At 37.4% G+C, this 17,874-nt stretch overlaps 1 protein-coding gene across 5 annotated transcripts in view; it reads left to right on the forward strand.

Annotated features, from left to right (window-relative positions):
* The window catches only part of ankrd29 (ankyrin repeat domain 29), a 32,806-nt gene that overhangs the window by 8,104 nt on the left and 6,828 nt on the right, over positions 1–17,874 (forward strand). For 3 of the 5 annotated variants that reach the window (XR_010006013.1, XM_062980441.1, XM_062980440.1), the window contains 7 exons: positions 1,225–1,323; positions 3,475–3,573; positions 9,172–9,270; positions 11,065–11,163; positions 14,585–14,683; positions 15,248–15,427; positions 17,511–17,609. Coding sequence is in view for 4 of the 5 variants with exons in the window: in XM_062980441.1 (XP_062836511.1) it covers positions 1,225–1,323; positions 3,475–3,573; positions 9,172–9,270; positions 11,065–11,163; positions 14,585–14,683; positions 15,248–15,427; positions 17,511–17,609 (774 nt within the window). In the remaining variant the exon portion in view is untranslated. The remainder of the gene's footprint in view (positions 1–1,224; positions 1,324–3,474; positions 3,574–9,171; positions 9,271–11,064; positions 11,164–14,584; positions 14,684–15,247; positions 15,428–17,510; positions 17,610–17,874) is intronic. The other 2 variants (XM_008108634.3, XM_062980442.1) reach the window with 2 other exon arrangements.

Here is a 17,874-nt window from a genome sequence, read left to right on the forward strand (position 1 = left end):
TTATTTGTTCTGGTGTAGGGGTGTACCCTGACGTCATTGCATTAATTTCAAAATCTTGAATATTGCATAAGAGGAATATAGTACACATTGCCTGGTGCCAGAATCACTCAAACTCTCTGTATGTTATTTTTCTTTTCTTTTCAGTTTTTAGGGATAGTCTTTGCATTGCTGACATAAATATATTACAGTAGAGTCTCACTTATCCAAGCTAAACGGTCCGGCAGAAGCTTGGATAAGCGAATATCTTGGATAATAAAGAGGGATTAAGGAAAAGCCTATTAAATATCAAATTAGGTTATGATTTTACAAATTAAGCGCCAAAACATCATGTTATACAACAAATTTGACAGAAAAAGTAGTTCAATACGTAGTAATGTTATGTTGTAATTACTGTATTTATGAATTTCGCACCAAAATATCATGATATATTGAAAACATTGACTACAAAAATGGCTTGGATAATCCAGGAGCTTGGATAAGTGAGGCTTGGATAAGTGAGACTCTACTGTAATAGTAAAATGAAAAGGGAGGGCAACGAACTGAAAATTTAGGTCAGGCCCATAGTACACAAACATGGATAAAATGTGCATATGCCAGTAAATACTGGCACATTTGGACATTGATCCAGGGACTTGAATAATAGATTTTGGGCCCTAGCAGCATCCCTGGGAGTGAGAAGTAAGGATTCTGAGTAGATGTCCAAATAATAGAAACAAGAAAACAATTATTTAAAAGAAAATGGGATAGTCATTTTATCAAGGGAAGGTAGCTTAATCGCTTTGCCTTTTCACTAGTTCCTGCTGCCTAGTTCTCCAAATTGATTTTAACTGTAAAATGGGGACATTTTAAAGACACAGTTGGTGATTCCAGCTTTTTTCCCATGGCTAATGGCAGTATGGAAGGTGAGGCAATTAAGAATGAACTGCAGTAAACTTCAGTAGAAGAGCAATGGGTAAGATGATTCCTTATTCTCCAAAGCCTCAACTCAAATCTTCTTTTGAAGAAAGAAAAACTGAAGTGTTCCAGTCACAGAACTTCTGCATTCTTATTTCTTTGGAAAGAAATATTATAGTTAAATTACAAATTACATTGATCTGTGATTGTGCAAGAAATAATAAAGTGTCCATATATGAATTTCAGCCAGTTTGGAAATGTGTTTGTCATGACTTGTTTTTTAATTTACTTATATAAGATAATTACTTGTATTTCTTCATTTACATCTAGCTTGGTTCAACAGCGCTTATGGTAGCATCGTACTATGGCCACAAAGAATGTGTGCGAGAATTGGTACTGCAAGGAGCTGATATTAATCTTCAGAGAGAGGTACAATGAGATCCTGTGTTTAAAGGATTGTGAAGGAGACCATTGTAGTTTCAGCTGCAGGGTTTTACATACTTTAGCAGGTTTCTGCACAACTTGAAGGAACCATTGGGTCATGCATTTATAAACAGAGAGATACACTCCCCCTATTGACACTTCTAATTACACTCTTCTAGATATCCTGCTTCATAATAGCATCTTAAGTGCTTGTATCAAAGGGATAAGTTATTCTTGTAAAGTTATAATCATTATCACCATCCCTTAATCTAATGCACCACATTTGTGTACAACATTCATAGAATCATAAAACTGTACACTTCCAAAAAGTGTCATCTAGTTTCAATCTTCTGCCAGTGCGAAAATCCATAACAAAAATATCCCCAAAGGAAGATTATTCAGTCTGTTTATTACAATTGTCAGCCCTTTTGTTTTTTAAGTTGATTTTTATTAGTCAGGACACTAAGGTGTTTTTTTCTAGATAGATCGCCTTTGCTTTAATATGGCTCTGTGAAAGGCAGAAATGCAACAAGCTAGCATTTTAATAATTGCTTTCCATGTTGGAATAGGCTGCACACATTAAACTGCTGTTTATTGTTGAAGGCTTTCACAGGCGGAATCACTGGAGTGTTGTGTGGTTTGTTCTTACAGCATTTTTCCTGACATTTTGCCTGCATCTGTGGCTGGTAACCTCAGAGGCTAGAACACAGCCATACAGCTACACGACACTCCAATAAATTGCTGTTTGTTGTGCATTTATCGCAGTCACAGCATCTTGGAAGAAGAAGAAGGGAGACTTGAGCATTCAGTGTAGTAGTACATTTTCTGTGATAAATATGTGATCCGCCTAAAACTGGAATTACAGTATTCAGAAATTAAGCAAGTTAGTATTCCTTAGAATATATCAAAACCTATTTTAAAGAGGTAACAACAGACAGGATTAGTTTAAAACAGAGTCAAATTTCTTTTCTTAATACAAATTATACCTCTTTATCACCTGGAATGAGGCTATCATTCCATTTACTAACATTTACAGATTGCAACATCTGTAAATTTTACTATGGAAAATATAGTTTTCTTACCTGAATAGCAGTAGGTTACAATTGCTGTAATAATTGCTAGTACGAGGCTTTCATCCAATTAAGCTCTAATTTTATGTGAATAACTCTTATCTCTATACATCTGATAAAGAGGCACGAGACAATAAAATAATCATGATTAGTGCACCTCTTTTCAAGAATCTCTTTGAAAGCATAACCATCATATCAGAATGGTATAACGACAGATCTGTCAACTTTTTTTTAGTAATCTGTGTCTAATTCACCAGATTGCTGTATGCATACTTTTGTAATTAGCCAGATTAAACTGCACATTATGTTAAGTGTACAGTGTGCAATTTAAGATCCTTTTTTGTTTCTTTCTAGAATAAGACTTCATGGCCCCAGTTTGGACTGGGTTCAACATGAGTCAAGGCAATTAGTTTTCTTTTAAGCACACGGCACTCCCCCAGCTTGGTTTGTGCAGTGCATTTTTGAAGAATATGCTGCTGTAGTGAGTACTATGTTGCTATTACTGCATCTAGGGGCCATATAAGTTGTATTTATTGTATACGTTAATACTGAGTTTGCCCTTGAAGACAGGACTTCATGTTTATAAATTCTGTGAATCCTTGGCAGGTTGTCCTGGCAAAGGCAGGAACTGAAGAATCTGTGTTAAAAGCACCAGTCCAAGGCCTTGTTTCTCTGAACAATAACTTTATATTGTCTTACTCCTCCCTCACAGTTGCATGACAGAAATAAAATAGGCTTAGTTTTTTGTGCCTATACCTCCCTTTTTAAAAAATAGGACAATTGTAAAATATTCTAGGAGAGCTGGCATTTGCTGGCAGCCTGTGATCTGACTCTGGGAGTCTATCTCCTCCTGCTTATGTGAGATGAGTTGCCTCCTCCATGTTAGGTGTTTGTCCATTCCCGATTCTGTCACTCAAAATGGCACAAGAATCTTGTTGGAAAGAACCATCTGATATGTATCAGTATGTTTTTATTGTCAACTATTTGCTTCTAAAACTGACCACATGTACTTGTAATTTAAAAATCTTATATGTAATCAAAGTGAAATGTACCAAAATAAATTGATTTTTGCTTCTTTCATTTTTAGACTGGTGCCACTGCCCTGTTCTTTGCTGCACAACAAGGCCACAATGATATTGTGAAGTTACTCTTTGAGTATGGAGCCTCCACAGAATTTAAAACCAAAGTAAGAAGTTACGCTTAACTTGGTGGTAAATGCAAGCAGACAGAAAGAAAGAGTAGTTGTTCTGCTCTGAAACTTGGCATGGAGAACAAGCAAGAGGCCCATGGAATAACTTTGCCTCTTGCCATGCAGCTCTCTGGCAGAACATTAAGTCACCCCTGGCTTTTATTGCTGAATTTTCATTTTCATTGTGTGAGTGAAGCTCTATTTCCTTCAGTGTCTGTTCTTTCATTTTGAACTAAACTTGTGAAATGCTACTTTTTGGGGGAGACTGTAACTCCCAGATCTTAAGTCGCTAGGTGATCCTTGGAGTTGTCATACAAAAAAAAACCTTCTTAAAGCTGATCCAGTTGTATGTTTTTGAGTGATGAGAAAGTAAAAAAGCAAAGCTAAACATGAAAAGGATTCTCTAGTTTGGTGTCAGGTTGTCAATGTTTGGAATTCACTGCTGCAGGCATCCTGGCAGCTGGACTTTAAAAGGTTGCTGTCATTTCATGTTTAACATGACATAGGTTGCTACTGTGCACCTGCTGGGTTAAAATTAAATAACTTGTATGCTTTGGGATTATCAGATGACAGTGGCCTGAAGAAATTAAACCTTTCCTAAACCAGAGTTCAGCGCCACCTGCACCTTTGCTTGAAGCCAGATCTGTTGCTATGGATTTGCATCACCTTTTCTGAGCCTGAAAATGCACATGACACATGTAGAATGTGAGCCTTCCCAGCCTCTCACACTCCATGAGTTTTGGACTACAACTTAAAGGCCAAGACTGTATTAGCCCCATTGGCCCATCGCTTTGTACTCGTGTCACAGACCTAAAGTCTTGTATCTTCCATGTTCAAATCTATGTTCTTTGTATGCTGTTAAAGCATGGATAATATATTGGTGTATATTTTGTAAAACGTAAGATCCTAAAGCCTGTATATTGGAAGATATTGGACTACTGTACCTTATTCTGACTGTTTAGCCACAATAATTATCAAGAAAGAGCTCAAGAAAGGGAATTTTAGCCAAGAGAGAACAATAGAAAAAAAATGATGGGACATACTTAATTATTATAATAATCCTTAATCTTATGGAGTGATGCATAATAAAATCATCTAATGGCAGGTAGCCAGAGTAGTGAAGGCCAGTTACACTCTTTGGTGATAGGTTAGTACAGATTTATAGTTACGTTCATGTTACTGGATACTTAGTGATCATAAACAGGAAATTCTACAATTCTAGAAATTTGGGAAGAGAAGAAAAATTTCATGGAGGAGGAGGGGCAGAATTCTTGTTTGGGAGGGCAAGGCCCATATTTTGCCCCCAGGCAGAGCTTTAATAATAATAATAATAATAATAATAATAATAATAATAATAATAATAAGTTTATTTATACCCCGCCTCCATCTCCCCCGAAGGGGACTCGGAGCGGCTTACATGGGCCAAGCCTGGATAAAAACAATAACAATATACAATACATCAATAGACAAAAACATACAAAATTATAAAATTTAAACAATAACCTATAGAAATAAAAACACTTAATAAAACATGAAATTAAAAACAGCGAGGTTGTAATAATAGACTAGGTAAAGTGCACATTGTAAAAATTGTAAACTCGAGGTAACTGATAAAGTGCTGCTGATTTGTGGGAGAGCAATTTGGGATGGGAGAAACCCTGAGTCAATGTCAAATTAACCAGGAAAAAGTGCAACCGGTGCAGAAATGGTCATGGAACATGATTGTGATGGGGATGGGCAATCTTTATCCAAAGGCCTGTGTGAAGAGCCAGGTTTTCAAGCTCTTCCTGAATGCCACCAGGGTGGAGCTTGCCTAATTTTCCTGGGGAGCAAGTTCTAAAGCCGGGGGCCATCACGGAGAAGGAACCTCTGTCCCTTCCATCTTGCCTTTATTACTCAATTGCAGGAAGGACAATGTGGAGGCACCTGTGGCCCGTTTCCTCTCCTGGGACCTGCTCTAGGCTTTACAGTTGCTGTATCACCCCAGTAAATTGTAAACACATAGAAAATACTATTTTAAAACAGGCAAGAAGTTTTTTTTTTAAAGGGATATTATGGTTTGGCACAGAATTTTGGTGACGGCATTTGGGGTTACAAAGACAGCCTTGTAATCATATGTGCCCAATGGACCATTATTACCTGTTGCTGTTCTACTGCTTCTAGCATATTTTCTCCTCCATCTCTGTAAGGGAGGTGAGTGCTCCAGTTTCATGTTAAGTTAAGACAGTCTGAGTGTAGTACCTTCCATACTTATTCCTTACATAACTGCTTTGTGATGACAACAACACGGAGAGTTCTTCTGTATGGAAAAACAGTACATGCCATTTGAGTGTCCACCCAAAACAGAAGTAAGGAAGGTTTAATTTGTGGCCCAGGAAGCCTCCTTCCATTTATGGGAAGGGCTGGAGTTTTTTTAATTAATCTTTCCCCCACTCCCTTGTCTTCTGGCTGAAAATTGTGACTAGAAGTGATACATAACTTCTGTTGCCCATTGATGCAGTGCAAGGACTTTAGTTTTCTCCTTCATCATGTTCAGCCATGTACCCACTTGCAATGTTTAAAAAGCAATGACAAAAATTAGACAAATGCGAATCATATATTGTATTTTTTATGTTCAGTATAAGATAAAAAGTTACCTCTATCAGCAAGGGAGCATGCTGCCACATATGGAAGCTCAGTACTAATTCAGATGTAAAGCACATTGAACAATGCGTGAGTTTTTAAAACTGAAATTTGTGGTAGCTGAAAGCTACTGTCATCATTGTAACACAGACTAGTTAGTCTAAATAATGCAGCATCCATGGTACAGTTTCTGCCTTTGTTTTCTGGAAAGGCCCTGTGTGTTTCATCACAGCATGACTCTTTCTGGCACTGTGATTATGCAAATCCTTTTTCTCTGATTAGCTGATCTGCATTTGTGCTACTACTGATTTCTCAAACTTTCCAACATGTTTGCCAACGGCAGAGATCTTTCCTCAGCTTCTAATGCCATACAGATGTAGCAAGAATTGTTCCAAAAGCAACATACGTGTCAAAGCAATCCTTGCTTCGCAAACTGGCATAAATAATTAGAAAAAGTGTGAGCATCATTAGCAGTGTGAAGGACTGGTGTCACATAACATTTTATGTGAGGACAAGTGAACTAAATGTACCACTAATGTTTAGAATTTTTTGTCATTTTCTGCCAGGTCTGGATTAAGTTTAAAGCCATGCCAAGCCATTACCAAAATATGAGTGTTCTCCTAGCAGTTACATAAAACGTAACATTTAGGAATTGCAGGGAGGTATTTACATGCCCTCATAATCTAGGGCACTAGGATATAGTTCACTTACCATAAACGTAAATGGTCCTGGAATCTACTTCATTTGTACCCGTTACATGCAGTAATTACTGTTCACCCAGAAAAGGGGGACCAAATATGCCTGATCCTTGCATATAACCTATACACTAGCTTTCATGCTCAGTAACGAATTTTTGAATGTAAGAAAATAGATTTTAGAAGAAGCAGGCAGCATGCCTTCTCCCCCCTCCCCCAAAAAAACCCTAACATAACACTATGTAACAAAATTTGGGAAAAAAAATCTGTTCCTGGTTTGAAAGTGTTATTCCTGTTTAATTGTGTGGAACTTACTTTGAAAGTAGTTGTTATACTCCAGAAAGGTTGTTTTTTGTGGTTGCCATAAACTATGTTGAATTGGTTGAGACTTGACATATTCATTGAAAAACTATAGCAAAGTGTGCTGCAGGATGTCCCACAAAGACAAAGTTTAGTAGTTTAATAAATCTTTTCCATGTTTTTATGATAGAACCAATTAGGAAATGACATTTATAGTCCAGGAACAAAAAAAAGTGTTACATTCAGTGTAATCTGAAATTCAAGTTAAAAAAGAAGGAAAGGTGACATCTACAAGATGGATGGGAATTGTTGGGTTATGTAATATATCTATAAAATCCTGAACAATGTGGAAACATGAATATGGAAAAGTAGCTCACAATTTTGTGTATTGATGTGACCAGGGAGCACTTTAGAAAAAAAAAATAGTGTACAATTGGCCTATGGAAAATTCTGTCTCAGAATTTGAGCTTAGGAAAGTTACTTTTTTGGGCATATGATTCTCAGAATAGTAAGTTCATTGATAGTTTAAAAAGAAACTTTTCTAAGCTGTTTTCAGGATTTAGTGATCGCCATCAATATGACTCTGTTAAAAAACAAAGATTTTAATACAGTAATCAGAATGTTACTTTCTTTTTGTATCTCACCATATCTTGTTTAAGACGAATTCACAGCCAAATATACTTGTTGAGCTTGAAAAAACCAAAGAGAAGGAACTGAGGAAAGCTTTTCTGTAAGAGATCAATGGTTTTGGGATACTATAGAAATTGGGTACTATTGTAATAGACATCATGGAGCTCAGCAATGCAGGATAACTTGAGCATAAGAAGTCTTCTACAATATATCTAGAGACAAGTCAACGTTAAAAGCCCAATTTAAGCAAACGTGACAAGTAGGTGAGGGGTATTGAATCCACCCAATACTCAACAGCCCATCTTACAGCAACTCCCTATGTCTCTTTTCCCTGAGCCCCACATCAGTATCAGCAGAGAGCCCCACTCAATTCCAGAAGAAGATGACTTCAGAATACATTGCAGTTCTTTCTACCTGTACTCCACTTCTGTTTTACTTCCTGTTATGGGCCTTAATCAGAGATAGATCTGTCAGGCTAGATCTATACTGCCCTATATCGCAGGATCTGATCACAGATTATTTGCTTTGAACCGGAATTATATGAGTCTACACTGCCAGATAATCTGGGTTAAGTAGATAATCTGGGATCAGATCCTGGGATATAGGGCAGTGTAGATGCAGACTCAGTGTCATAGCTAGTTTAGCCTTAAATAATCTATGTTAATCATGAAAGAAATGCTTTTGCTAAAGTACAGAATATGTTTCTGGGCTGTAACACCCATCATCCCTCACTACAAGCTAAAATAGCACCTGGAGAACCTTGTGTTTCTTTGTCTTGAGCCAAAAGAAGGAAAAAAAGAATGAGGCCAATCCTTCCTCTTGAGAGGACTTCTGGATAACAGTCCATGCATGGAGGATATTGCTGAAAATGAGCAGTGGTAGCAAGGAAAGGGAGGATGCAATCCCAGAGAAATTTACGAATAAGGCATGGAAAACAGCATGTTATGTTACTTTCAGAGCTCCATCTCCCAGAATCACCCATGGAGTATGTTGCATGGTGATGTTGACCAGGAGATTTTGGAAGTTGTAGATAAAAAAAAAGCATGTTATAGAAGCCCAGACTAAATAGAGCATGGTGAAATACGAAAGCAAACAAAAAGTTCTGGCCTTTTTATTGAGATCTCATTTGAATTAACAGAGAAGAACATGTGTGGTGTGTGTTTGCATGTATGTCTTTTTTAGGGGTGGAAGTGATGGCTATAAAGTGGTTTTTGTTCCCATTCCTCGGAAGCAGAGTGCTAAGAAATGTTCAGCACTTGCTGTTCTCTGAAGCCTTTGCTATTTTCCATCCCTTGAACTCTCCTCTTTTTACCCTTTTTTAAAGTTGTTTTCTCCTTCCTCCTTCCAGGATGGAGGCACCGCTTTGTTAGCTGCTTGCCAATATGGACACATGAGAGTAGTGGAAACATTACTAAAGCACGGAGCCAACATCCATGATCAGCTTTACGTAAGTTTTTTAAAAGTTGATATTCATGATACTGACATTCTATTTTCTTTGAAGGGTAGAAATTGTAGAGTTAGGTTTGAGAGGAAATGTTGGTCGGTCTGTATCTTTTCTCTGCACAATTTTGCTACTATTGTTCTAGGAAGAAGTTCATCTTCCCTGATGTGAGCATTTATGTGCATCAACAAAAAGATTTCCCTAAGTAACACAAAAATTTTTGTTGTTGTTGCTGTTAATTCTTACCTGCTTCTTCCCATGGATCAAGATGAGGAACTGCAATGTATTAAAATATAACAGGAACCACCAGTTAAATACACATAACACGTAAACCAGTTTAAAAGAACACGTAGAAACAATGCATTTAAAACAGTGTTTCTCAATCTGTGTGTGCCCAGATGTTTTGGCCTTACAGCCGGTAAACTGGCTGGGATTTCTGGGAGTTGTAGGCCAAAACACCTGGGGACTCACAGGTTGAGAACCACTGATTTAAAACAATCACACAATTGAAAATTCATATGGTAAAAAACATCTGGATCAGCCTGCCGAAACAGAGAAATATTTCATTGCTGTTTTATTTTTAGAGTGTATATTTCTAACATTTGTGTATCAACCATTTACTTTATATAACCACAAGTTGTTATTCTTGATGTTTAGTTTTAAGATGTTTTCACTTAAAAAATATGAAGGGGCAGGCAAACAACCATTTCTTTTAGGGTGGCTATTATCTCCTGTTGTGTGTAGACATTGGCTATCAGTCCCATCTCTCAGCCATCACAAACACATATGAACAGGCCTCAAGGCGTTCTGCCTTGTTCCCACCTAAGTTGGCAAATATAGGAAGGGTGCATCACTTCCTAGAGTAATTTATATTTGATAAAATGCTGCTAGATCAAGAAAAGATGGCTCTTTTCCCATTCTGTGTTAGTTGTATGTGCTGTGCACATCTATGTCTTGGTAATAGAATGGTGCTTAGATTATTTTATTTCTTATTACCCTGTATATAGGGACTCAAGGTGGCTACATTATCATGGTGAAGTTGATGCAACTGTATATTTGTATAGACTACAAGCACAGAATATTACTTCTTCATGGGATCACTGGATTCTGGCAAATGTTTTTTAAAGGGTACCAGTGAATTTAAGGGATATGAATCATTGCTCTTTTTAATGATGATGAACTAATATTTTATATATGAATCTACTGTCACTTTAAAAATGAACTGGACACAATCCTGCTAAAGCCTATTTAAGTCCACATTCTGTGAGAGAATTAAGTACACATGCCCCATTATTGTTTCAGGAAAAAAATACTGTTCTAAAAGATGTTTGTTTGAATTGTTTAATAAAGAAGCTGATGAAAATTATAGAAAATGTAGGTCTTTCCTTAAATTTAGTTACAGTTGATAACTATAAAATGAAATTAACCAAAAAAGGGAGAGCAATCAGCTTCTCTTAAGCTTATAAAAGGCTTCTAGTTTCTGGCTGGCAGATTTCCATAAGAGGCAGACATCAAATGCACACACTTGCAAGGATACTTACTCAGAAAGTCACAAGATTTATAGCTTAATCTTTAAATTGATTGCATCTCAAACCGGAAGCAGTCTAATTAAAGAGCAGCCTTGCATTTTGCTTTTATCAATCTGCAACAAAGAACTCAGTTAAGTGGCAGAAGATTATGGGAACAAATTTAAACATAAGAAGCAATCTTGCTATATTTAAAGACTAACATAAAATAAGTTTCAGTGGCTCTTTAAGAATATTGTTAGTTGAAAAGCTGATTATGTATTTTTATATTAAGGATGGAGCTACTGCCCTTTTCTTGGCTGCTCAAGGAGGATACCTGGACTTAATTCGGTTATTACTGTCTTCAGGAGCAAAGGTCAATCAGCCAAGGCAGGTAATGTTCAGCATTGCTAAGATATTTTGTTTGGGTTGCAATAGCCTTAAAAAGGAATATTGTCAGATAGATTTATTTCTTCTTTGCCAAGTACATGCTAAAATCAACCATTCCTTGGTATTTGCTGAATTCCAGTGATAGTTATGTGTTTGATACGGATGTTAATCTTTTATAAAACTTGAATTCGTGTGATAATGTTGGCTCTATGTGCAGACTGCCAAAGTTGTATTTTAACTTATTCTGATATTTGCCATCATTGTTCTTATGCTGTTATCTAAATTATAAAAGTTAGATTTTTTACAATCCTAGTAACCCAAAACAAAAGAGGGAAGGTTCAAGGGTCATATCAGAAAACACTGTGAAGAAGGCTCAGAAGATGCAACAGAAAACTAGACAACTTGATTGTCTTTCTTCAAGAATAAAATAGAAGCTATCGCAATTCTATTCAGATAAAACTGCAAGGTGCCGCCTTGTGACTAAACTTAATAAATAATAATAATAATAATAATAAATAATAATAATAATAGACATTGACAAAATTACAATCTGTCAACTGCAAAAGGCCACCCTACTGGGATCTTCACGCATCATCCAAAAATACATCACACAGTCCTAGTCACTTGGGAAGTGTTCGACTTGTGATTTTGTGATATGAAATCCAGCATATCTATCTTGTTTGCTGTCTCATACAATAAAATAATAATAATATTAACAATAATAATACATTTTTATTTCTAACCTGCACCTCCCTCCCCGAAGGGACTAAGGGTGGCTTAACCATCTACACAGTATGTAATTCAGTGATCATACAAGTACTGGTAGATGGTACCCCTGATTAATTCCAAATATTATATTCTACAGCAAAGTAAAATGTAATACACAAAAATGTAATACACAATCTTGACTGGTTTAATAACTCTGAATACTAAAAAACTAATAATGAATTTAGATGACCTGGCCGCATCTCATAATCCTCCTCTTGGCTTTCTCAAGAATTAATGGGTACACAAAGCCAGTATAGGCTACAGTGGAGTAAGAAACCATTATGATCTTGGAGCTGAATTCCAGTTTGAGAGGAGTTTTGAGGAAGATCAGAGCAAATGGCCAAGGCTAGTTAAGAATATAATCATGATGCTTACAAAGCACAGCTGACTCACCTGCCTATTCAGGAGTATCAGTGCAATAGCTTTCTGGTCAGCATAGTACAACCGAAGTATATCCCTTCTTTCTTTGGAATCAGTTCCAGTGGAACAGCATTTGTGCCTGCAAAGTACAACTCAGTTCCATGCACCATTTTCCCAGACTGCTGCAAAGCATAGTTCAGTTCAGTGCAATAGCTTCCTAGGCTGTCAGCACAGCTCCATTAAATAACATATTGCAGACTACAGTTAAAGAACACAGATTCCTGGGCTTTCTGAAAGGCTCTTTTCTGCCAGTTATCTCTAACTACTGCTCAGAGAAAGCAGAAGAAACTGTTGGAAGACTCAAGTTGGCCACATCTTGCCATAAACCAGATATTCCCCATAACTAGGCTATATTTTGCATAAAAACAATAGCACCCATTTCTCTCCTTAATCACAGTCAGATTTGTAGTATGTTTTTGGTGTTGGTCTTGAATCCCTTGGTTAATTTCTGCCTGTATAGTTGTTATAATTTCATCTCAGATAATTGTATTGAATTATCCCCAAGGTTGCAAATGGCAGATTATCTATTTATTATGAGTTTGGTTTAGGGTGTTGTTGTTGTTCTTTTGACACCTGTTACAAACAGGCTTTAAAGCAATCTATTCCCTAGTTGCAAGAATGTCTGCCTGAGGGTAAGAAACTTCCATATCAATTATTTGTAAGATGCCCTGGGAACTTTTTGGCAGAGGGGCATGAGAGAGATAGATGATAGATAGCGATACAGCAAGGGGGCGGGGGAGGAGGGAGGGAGAGAGAGTGAGAGTGTGTGTGTGTTTGCTGGTTTATTTTTGGCCAGCAAGCTTAATATCTGTTCACAGGTTTACCATTACTAACATGTAATATGACAGTTTATTTTTATGTGTAGAACTACTGACCTCTTGTGACACTGATTCAGCTTCCTGAAACACTAGCGTTCAACATGTTTGCAGGAGTGGGAACTGTATGACCTCCTAATTGCTTTTGCCAGCTTAGCACCACTCCCAGATGCCCTCTGCTGAAAGAAAACAAGCATAAATGAGATCAGCTGCTCATTAAACATCTGTAAACAGCAGTTCTCCTTTAAAACAAGTCATACTTTGATTGTGCTTTTCTTGCATGGCAAGGGGTTGGACTAGGTGGCCCATGTCATCTCTTCCAATTATATGGCCTCATGCCTTGTTTTTCCCGATCCCCATGAAAATTGGGACTTTTTATACTGTCATCCATTTTTATATTTCTATTTTTTGGAGGTCCCGAGAAAGGAATATTGGATCCTAAAGCTTTCCTCCTTCTTGCTGTACTCTCAGGCATTAGTCCTTTGACTCCCTTTTGATTTGTTTCCACAAATCGGATAAGAATAACTGCAGTTGAGAGTGTGAACAACATAACAAGCTGAGGTCAAAATTAAAATGGAAGCAAAAGCTTCTGGTCTCTTCCTGTTAGCTGGACTTGGGCAGTGAAAATATGTTAGCAGTAAACTATGGTTTATCGTAATGTCCAAACACAACGTATCTGAAGTTTTGACTTCATGTCGACTTCATGTCGAGATTTGTCTTTATTAGCATTTGGACTCAGCTACATTGGAGCCATAATGTTTTCTTTTTAGCCTTCCCTGTACCATATGTATAAAATTAAGGGGTTAGAATCAGAATTAGTCATGCTAAAAAGAAACAGGACTAACATTATTTGTTGTGACTATCTTAGAGCCCCATTTATTTCCATAGATCTACTTTGCCCAAGTCTGGATCCAAACCAGATGTATTCAAAATAATATGATCAGTTGCATTCGTTTATGAGGTTACTAGATATTCTGTCTGCTTTGTTTTTGTTGTGTGCTTTCAAGTCACCTCCAACTTATGGCAGTCCTGTTGCCTTTATTTGAATCCAGTATTGCTGACAATCTCTCTTCCAAATACTTACTAGACCTGATTTTGCCTAGTCTTCTGCAGACCTTTATTCAGTGACAAAGATATGGCAATTAGATATATATTTCACAAAGCTTTTAAAGGTTACCCTTTGGGACTGTAACTGTGCTGAATCCCTCAATTTGCATGGCCATCAGTAATTGTTCAAGCTCTGGATTTTTCAAGATCTGGATTGAACACACTGTCTCTTCTTGAGGGTAAAAGATTTCAGGGATCCAAGTTCATTTTGTCCTTGAGCTGCAGCCAGACTCTTGTAGTGAGCTGCCAGAGCTGTTTAGTGTTGCCTACTTCAAAGGGGTCAATCCTATTTGGCTTTGTTTTTTCCCATTACAGGATGGGACAGCTCCATTGTGGATTGCCTCTCAGATGGGTCACAGTGAGATAGTGCGAGTAATGCTACTCCGAGGGGCTGACCGAGATGCAGCAAGAAGTGTGAGTTTTTTCATGTTTATGCAGAAAGAAAATACATCAAAAAGGTTTTGTTCCATTTTAATAGTATTTCCTTGCCATTCTTTGCACAGCCTTCAAACTGCTTTCCCCTATACATTGGCCATGCTTGTCGACAGATTTACAAACCAAAAAAAGCAGCATTTCTAAATTTTTGGTATTCCACATTATAAGGAAAACCTGTGGAACTCTTGACATCTTTTACAGCCAAATGATGCAGTGTTAAGTATACAGTGTGCAGCTGTGCTTCTTTTTTCCTTATCCAAAGTAAATACATTGACCTAACCTGTACCTTGGTCAGTATTCATAGGCAAGGAAGCGTATATCTGCCACTAAAAGCAACCTCCCTTATCTTCATTCTGCTTCCATGTGGAGACTAAGAAAGTGACACTGATAAGAGATTTACTGTTGCTATTGCAAGCAACCTCCTGTCTCATGATAATGCATGGCATGGGAAGTCAAATTGCCTTTACTATTACAGAACAAAGATTTTAAAAGGAATTATGCTAAATTCCATTTTTTCCTCCCTCACCCCTCTTTTTATTGAAGGATGGCACAACTCCTTTACTTAAAGCTGCAAACAAAGGATATAGTAGTGTTATAGAAGAATTGCTTAAATTCTCCCCTTCACTGGGCTTACTGAAGGCAAGTACTGAGGAAATCTTTCGGATGCTCAGAACTCTAATTCACTTAATTCTATTTTATGGATTCAGTGTAATTTACTTCCAGGTAGGTGTGTATCTTATCACCATAGCTGTCTAACTTGTATGCTGAACATTTATGTAAAAGAGGATTATACTTGGAAGAAGAAGACGTGCAAATTTGAGAAAGTGCAAAAGCAGGTTTACAGTTGAATACTGTATTAAGAAAACAAATATAATTACAGATTATTTACATAACTTTAAAGTAGACAATGAAGAGATTGAAATTATTCATTTTTTTTCCATTCCTTGGCTTATTCATTAATCCGAATTGAGACTGTAGGCAAGAAATCAAAAGAGAATTAGGAAGAGTGACTATATATTTTTTTCATGTCACGAGTGACTTGAGAAACTTCAAGTCGCTTCTGGTGTGAGAGAACTGGCTGTTTGCAAGGACGTTGCCCTGGGGATGCCCGGTTGTTTTATCATCCTGTGGGAAGCTTCTTTCATGTCCCTGCATGGGAAGCTGGAGCTGACAGACGGGAGCTCACCCCGCTCCCCGGATTCAAACCGCCAACCTTTTGGTCAGCAGTCCTGCCAGCACAACGGTTTAACCCATTGCACCACAGGGGGCTTCTGGAGTGACTATGAAGGAACTAGAAAAGACCTTGAAGTGTAAAGATGTATGAATGAATTGTAAAGTTAGGATTGTGCATACCATTGTATTTCCCATATTTATGTACATTTTTAGAAGCTGAACATTGAAAAAAAAATTAGCAAGAAGAAAACATTTGAGATATGGTGCTGGAGATGTTCTACAAATACTCTGGACTGCTAAAAGGACAAATAAATGTCTCCTAGAGCAAATCATTCCCAAACTCTAACTGGAAGCCAAAATGACTAAACTGAGACTATTGTACTTTGGCCATATCATGAGAACACATAACTCACTAGAAATGGCCATAATATAATATAATGAACCCAAGCCATGATTTTAACACTTTATCTTGTATGTGGTTTTTTATGATTTGCTTTTATTGTCTGATTGATTGGTTTTATTGTTTTGTTTTTATATTGTTCTGTTCAGGCTTGGCCCCATGTAAGCCGCCCCGAGTCCCTTCGGGGAGATGGGGCGGGGTATAAGAATAAAATAATAATAATAATAATAATAATAATAATAATAATAATAATTATTATTATTATTATTATACAGGCAGTCCTCAGGTTTTGAACAAGATAGGATCTATAGGTCTGCTCTTAAGCTGGATTTGTATGTACGCCAGGACAGGTCCATTTTTAAGTGTAACTCCAGCCAAAATATATACCTTTTAGCATTGGATAGCATAGGGAAGGGTTAACACTCCTGTGATGTTTGTTTTGCTGTCTGTGCCCTAGTTCAGAAGATTTCGCCTCACTTTTTGTCCCTATGATAATTGGATTTTGAAAATATTGGCTTGTTGTGGAAACAAGGATTGGTGCTTCAGTCAAGACGCCTTTCCCATGATAACTTTCACAGGAGGGAATTTCCCTTCTGAGGGGTAGATCTCTCTCACTTCCTGTTGTCTCACCCCCGTTCTTAACTATTTGTTTGTAAGTCGGATGTTTGTAATTTGGGGACTGTCTGTACTTGGTAAGGTAGAAAGCAGTAGAAAAGAAGGTAATTCATAGAAAGTAATTCAGCTGCATACCGATTATTTAATTCCCTTCAACACTGCTTCTTTAACTCTGGGTCCCGGCCCCAAATGGGGTCCCCTTAGCTCTATGTTGGGGTCCCCCAAAAAAACTGGCAACAGTAGAAGTTTTCTGAACTTGGTGGGTGTTTTAGACTTTGACACAAATATGTTGTGCAGTGTTTATTAATGTGTTGTGCCTGCTTAGCAAGCTTAGCACACACCATGCCATGCATTTGTTATCAGTGAATGATTGATTTTTATACCTATTTTTATATACCTGGGGTCACGTAAAAATTTCCCGGGCTGGAAGGGGTTTTAAGTGGTTTAAATTTAAGACTCCCTGCCCTAGAGTCCCCTCCCCCCACCCCGTTTCAGAAATATATGAAAACGGCAGCTTTTTAAAAATCTTTCCTGTATTGCTGATGTGACATGAGATAGTTCCCACTGTTATTTGCATATTCTGCACATGAATATACTTATACCTTTTGCTTTTCCTAGAGTGGGACGACAGCTCTCCATGCCGCAGTTCTTGGTGGTAGCGTTAAAGTGGTTGCACTACTCTTAGAAGCAGGAGCGGATCCATTCCTTAGAAACAAGGTAGCATGCATTTTTGGCTTGGGGCTCTTCAGACCTTTTGAATCTGTTAGAATGAATTCAGGACGCTGTAGTTTTCAATTCATGAATAGATCTCTTTCAGAAATCAGTTACATAGAACAAAATTAATACAATTTACATTCTCTATGTTTTGTAAATTTGCTGCCATTAGAGGGCAGCAAATCTCTTTAAAAAGGGTGGTTATCTTAACTGACTAAAACTTTCAGAACAGCAATCCTGTTGTTCTGTAGCATCAAAAATAACAAAA

The sequence above is a fragment of the Anolis carolinensis genome, chromosome 4 (assembly GCF_035594765.1).
Source record: "Anolis carolinensis isolate JA03-04 chromosome 4, rAnoCar3.1.pri, whole genome shotgun sequence".
In the NCBI taxonomy this organism is placed as follows: domain Eukaryota; kingdom Metazoa; phylum Chordata; class Lepidosauria; order Squamata; family Dactyloidae; genus Anolis; species Anolis carolinensis.